This window comes from Scomber scombrus, chromosome 3, assembly GCF_963691925.1.
Source record: "Scomber scombrus chromosome 3, fScoSco1.1, whole genome shotgun sequence".
In the NCBI taxonomy this organism is placed as follows: Eukaryota; Metazoa; Chordata; class Actinopteri; order Scombriformes; family Scombridae; genus Scomber; species Scomber scombrus.
The window spans coordinates 17,411,550-17,417,656 of NC_084972.1; the positions used below are offsets into that span (position 1 = coordinate 17,411,550).

At 41.9% G+C, this 6,107-nt stretch overlaps 2 protein-coding genes across 2 annotated transcripts in view; both read left to right on the forward strand.

Moving 5' to 3' along the window:
- The window catches only part of bysl (bystin-like), a 169,466-nt gene that overhangs the window by 38,232 nt on the left and 125,127 nt on the right, over nucleotides 1-6,107 (forward strand). The gene's annotated exons all lie outside the window — the stretch shown is intronic.
- Nucleotides 3,515-5,251, forward strand: LOC134003892 (amphoterin-induced protein 1-like). The gene has a single exon (XM_062443252.1). The coding sequence runs from the start codon at nucleotides 3,515-3,517 to the stop codon at nucleotides 5,054-5,056; it is 1,542 nt and encodes a 513-aa protein (XP_062299236.1). The 3' UTR covers nucleotides 5,057-5,251.

A 6,107-nucleotide genomic window follows, 5' to 3' on the forward strand; every position in this document is an offset into this window, starting at 1 on the left:
ATAAACGTGATTCTTGAGTCCTTTAAGTGCTCCAAATAGTGAAGGTACTGTCCTTCATGTTTGTTCAAATGCTGTTGTGAAAGATAAAATGCTCTCTAAGAAATACAATAACACTCTTCCGCAATACTGCTGAAGTTTTGTTTCATTTTTGAGTAATTTGCTGTTTTAAGGAAGAAATACAATTAACATTCTTCACACAATTACTATTCACTTGTAATGTAAGCTGATAGTGTGATCACAGAAAGGCTTTGATAATAGACAAAAATCTGCTGTTTAATGTGTTGGCTAGTTGGCTTCATTTGTTTAAAAGAAGAATGAGGGAAAAGAGAAAAACGATTCCTCAAATATTTACAATGGTTTCATATCCAGAGAGAAAAAATGCACATATTTTATTACCTTTGCATAAACCAAAATGTCTGCCACTTAAAACAAAAATGGTTTACATTTCAATATATTTAAGGTTTCTGTAGACAGCTGGATGTAAGCAGTATCTGCACATTGTAACACTGTCTTGTAAGTGAGACCTCATGTGTGACTCAATTCACCATTGAAATCTTGGCCCTGATTTCTTGTCACAGTTTAAACCTTTTGAACAAAGACTAGCAGGTCAACATCTATCTAGTATTGCATGTCAACCTTTTGCTCCCACTTGGCGTCACAACTTCCCTTCTGTGTTTACCTCACTGCCATTTGGCACTGTTTCTAATACATGGTTGGATAAATCTTAATGAGCCATATGTGTGCACATACGGACACATTTGTGAAGTTTTTTTAATCAGGTATTGTGAATCATGTTGTGTTGTTTTGTTCACTCCACCTTCCAAATGTCTCCACATGACAATAATTTTATCCTGCCTGGAGCTCTCACTGTTTGCTTTCATCTACATCACTCCACCACCCTCACCTACTAACCTTGGCACCGTAGCAACCAGGCCTGTGCACCATTTCATCTTTTCTTTTTATGTGAGGGTTTTTGTGTGAGGTGATTTTGTGGCCAGAAGATTGATGACATGGGATTTAATGTACACCTATGCTTGAGTTGCACAGTCATCTGTCATGGTGACATCTGCATCCTCGCCCTCTGCCCCCTCTTCTGCTTTAGACTCCCATCATAGACCCAGTGTGTGTGCTCTAGCATTTTCCACCCTGTTGCATTGGCATAAGGTTGCACTCAGTGAGTTTGTCTCCTGCCTGCTCACCTGTCTGTCATTCTTCTGCATAAAAGCCAGTTTTCAGAACCAGTGTCTCAGATTCTGTTTCCTTGCTGTTGCAGTAGTAGTACATCCAGCCTGATCATTTCCTGATCTTTCCATATCTGCCTGATGCCAGAAATAAATTACAGCTGTCACAGCTGTAATTTAAGTGTAGCACTTTCCAGAAGCCAGTATAGTCATATACTGTATATGTGCATGCATTTACAAATACATCTCAAGGCTGCTGGTGTGTGTCACAATGCATTCATATCAAGATTGAATTACAAACCAAGTGAAGTGGTTTCGGACAGGAATCAGGGGATTTGAAAGCTCTAGGCTTACTTTGTAGCACCTGGTTTAGACTAATTTAATTGAAAATGTATTTGCAGATGACTGCAAAAGCACAATATCCACTGATGTGATGAGGGCCTTCATCTGCAGTCAGTCCTGCTTTTCCTTCAGTCAAAATCCAGTTTTCCAGTCCAATCATTTTTGCAGTTTTTTGCTTACATGTTGCATATTTTTAACCAAATAACTACACAGAAAAGCAGGGGCTGTAGTATTTCAGCCAAGAGAAGCTGTAAACATCACAAATACACACAGTGGGAGGAATGAGTGATTAACAGATGTTTACTAGCAGCTTATTAGCAGGTTCATGTGGCCGTGACTCAAAAGCTAAAAAACAAAGTCAGACTGGTCAAGTCGAGATAGAATAACCTACAAAAAGTCTCAATTACATAATAACTAAAACGAATGCTACAAGTAATTGTGCTTCATGGTTATATCTCACTAATATAATGTAATAACTGAGTTCACGAGACAGGACTCGGCTGTTTATGTTAACCACACATGCTGCTCTGAACTCTCCATATTGATCCCTCACATAAATGCACATCACGTCCTGTGCTAAAGACTGCTGCAGCTGGCTCACACACACACACACACACACACACACACACACACACACACACACACACACACACACACACACACAATGAGCATTTGCCCTGTCCTTCACCAGAGTAATAAGATGAACCAGAAGGAAGGGCTGCATCATAAAAGACATCATTGCACTGAATGAGCAAGATAATGCCACCTTAAAGGGAAGAGAGATTAAACCATCCCAAAGGACCCCCCTTCTTTGTCTCAGGAAAAAATTGCATCATGATAAGGACCAAATTAATAATCTAATGAGGAAAAGAGAGGACAAAAGGAACAAGCAACCTTCAGGAAACCTCCTCCTTGTCATCTGGAAGACAATACATTCATTAGATGTACATGACAATCAAAACCAAACATGTTTAATAAATAGGTCAAATGTTTTAAATGCTGCAGCTGATTTCAGACACAAGGTGGCCATATAAATAATACTGTACTTGACCAGTTCAGTGTGGCAATATCTGCTAATAATGATAGACTCATACAGTGCAAAGCCATGTTTTTGTTTTGTTTTGCTTATACTACAGTCATGTGTGTTTTTTAGAGGAGAGAGAGAGAGAGAGAGAGAGAGAGAGAGAGAGAGAGAGAGAGAGAGAGAGAGAGAGAGAGAGAGAGAGAGAGAGAGAGAGAGAGAGAGAGAGAGAGAGAGAGGGGGGGGGGGGGAATGTGACACACCTCCTGGTCTGCTGTTTGCGCCCCTCAGATCAACTATCACATTCTTGTGTTTCCTCATCAGTGAAGACCGCAGTCAGGCTTTTCCAGGCATTTTGTGTTATACAGTATGTTCTCCTGTTCGTCCCGGTGATGGACAGGAGGGTCCGCTGACCGCCGCTGCTGCTGCTGTCATGAAGAGGATTGTATTGTCCTGTAGCGGATCACCTCCGAGCCTGGACTGTTGAAGACTTCCCCCCTTTTTTCTCTCCGCGTTTTAAGAAACCAACAAAAGGTATAAAGCACCGACGGGTGAGACACTTTCTGACTGATGGGATACTGTTTCTGACGGGGTGGGATCTGATAATGGGATGGTGATGGGAGGAGGAAGCAAATAATATTCGCTTAATTATTTTATGTTATAATTTAATTGATGCTGATATTAATCACGAGGCTTCACTGGTGACGTTATGGTGACATTTTTTGCTGAGCAGCCAGAACTTTTTGGACCTTGATGCTGCAATGCACCTCCTCCGTGTGTATTAGAGCATGAATTACATTTTGCATTTTTATAATCTTATATAAAGGAAAGGCATGACAGTTTTCATTTTTATTAAAACAGTGCTAATTGATTCATCTCGTTGCACAATTTGTCCTTACAGCTTCATGACTCTCCACTGTGAAGAATAGCTCAACATATCCAAACTCCTACAGTTTATAACCTTGTCATGATGGGGGGGTCGCTCTGCTTTTCCCGACGTACTACTGAAGCAGTGTTCAGAAGAAGCAGCTTCACCAAAGTACTACCTCTGGCTCTGTTACTGTCAACACTTAGAGTCAGTGGGCAGTTACTGGGAAGCCCCCTGGACTGCCACAAGACTTGTGTGTGCGCCAGCAACATCATCAGCTGCTCCAAGATGAATCTAACCAACGTTCCCACAGCTCTTCCAAAGTACACATCTGTGCTGGACCTCAACTTCAACTCAATCACCAGGCTACGAGCTGAGTGGACAACTGTCAAACTCATGAGGCTACACAGTCTGCTGCTCAGCCACAATGGGCTCAACTTCCTCTCCTCTGAGGCATTTGTGTATGTGACAAGGCTTCGTTACCTGGACCTGTCCTTCAACAGCCTCCGCCAGCTGGATGAGTACATCTTTGAGCCACTGGAGGACCTGGAGGTGCTGCTTTTGTATAAAAACCACATCTCCCAGATAGATCGCACTGCCTTCTCTAGCCTCTCCAGCCTGCAGAGGCTCTACATGAGCTACAACCAGATATCACGCTTTCCCCTGGAGCTTGTGAAGGAGCGAAGTCGGATGGAAGCTCTTAGACTGCTGGATGTCTCCTCCAACCGAATCAAAACCCTGCCTCTCTCTGAGCTTCAAGCTCTGCCTGCCTGGATCAAAAATGGCCTGTACCTCCACAACAACCCCCTGCCCTGCAGCTGTGAGCTGCATGACATGTTTGCACGCTGGAACATAAAGGAGCTCAGCTCTGCCACCGACTTCAGGAGCGACCACACCTGTGTATTACCAGGCTCGCAGAAAGAAAAAACAGCAATAATGGATCTGGACAAGCTCTATTTGAACTGCAGCGAGGTCAGAATCAAGAATAAAGAAGCCCATCTGGAGCAATTCCTGGTCCTGGACTGTGACACCAGGCAGAGGGATATGGCAAAGAGCTGGGCGCTGCCAGGAAACATTCCCGTTTCCCTGGCAAACAAGACTGCTGTGAAGCTTGCTTATGGTAGCCTCCAGATTGGGCCCCTGCAGGCAGGAGACTCTGGGATCTACACCTGCTACGCCACCAGCGACTCCTACAATGAGACTGTGTATGTCACTGTTGTGGTGTTTAACTCCACCATGAGCGGCGGGCTGGAGAACCTGAAGACGGCCTACACAACTCTTGTAGCATGTCTGGTCAGTATAGTTATGGTTCTTGTCTATCTCTACCTAACACCCTGCCGCTGTGCTTGTTGTCCTGGTCAGGGTCTGGAGAAAAACGACCCCACAGATAGTCTTCACTCTTCAACTGTTAGCATCTCTCAAGCACATGAGGACGCGGGGCAAGAAAGGGGGGAGGGTGGAGGCAAGGACTTCTCTTACAAACAGGTGGGCTTCCAGGGACCCAAGGATCAGCTGGAGCAGAACGGAAGGTTGAACCCAATAGGTGAGGAAGACGAGGAGTGGCAGGAGGACAAGAAAGAGAGAAGGAGGTCTGATGCAGAGTCTGTAAGCTCTGTGTGCTCCGATACTCCCATGGTGGTGTAAAAGATAGTGGCAGCGCCTGCAGGGAAAGGTAGTGATGGCCCGCTTTGTATGCTTAGAATGTGTGCAAGATTTAAAAGTTAGTATCTTCCAAAAGCTTTAGCCAACTGTCACAGTTGGCGGCACTGTTGTAGCTGCATGTGCTATTTATAAGAAATATATTACCAGTGCAATATCTCAATGAAAGCTGTTATTTAATACCCCTGTCATAGCCCAAAAAATTTGGAAATGTAGTTAAAATAGTTTATGGCCTCCAATATTCAATATTGAAATGTATTTATCTTATACAGGATTGAAACAGGAAAGGGGTTCTTTGTTACTTATCAGTACAGAAAGTGGCATTTCTAAGACAAAAAATTACATTTTGTCGTTTGTGGACACAAAAATCGCCAGTCAAAAATGCAGTCAATGCCATAATAACTGTAATGGCATTTTTACTGTAAATTATTGACAGACGCCTAGAAAGAAACACTTTTTTTTTTTTTTCAAGTGTTAGAAACCACTAAATACTAGCTTTCAGCAGACACAAAAAACAGCATGAACCAATGTTATTCCTTCCCATGCTGCATTTAGACATTTTCTTCTATGCACTCCACACAAGGACTTAGGAAGATGTTGCTTGACACGATGACGCTGTCGCTTGAAAGAGAAACTAATTTTTAAGCAGAGGTCACTTGATTATAAGTGCAAAGTGTTAAATCTTTATGTTATATTATACATTCCTGATTTGTTTGGTTGGCCTTCATGGGGCATTGTACTCCTCCTTAGGATTACTCTTATGCAATTTTATCAATTTATATTATTTGAGATTTGAGTGATTTAATGCTCAAGAAATAATGTGCAGCAGTAACAGAACTTCTGTTGAAGTGTTTTTTTAATACTGCTTTGACTCATTTTTTTTAATACTTATATTGTATGCAGGTGTATTTTAAAGTCATTTTGGATTTTTCATGATTACAGAATGACATATTATTGATATATTATTGCTACTTCAATTTATTCTGACTGAATTTATATCATTATAAATATGATATATAATATAATTATATTTATA

What these genes read in the sequence shown, in the direction of transcription:
- LOC134003892 (XM_062443252.1), top strand. Translation starts at nt 3,515, where the DNA reads ATGGGGGGGTCGCTCTGCTTTTCCCGACGTACTACTGAAGCAGTGTTC.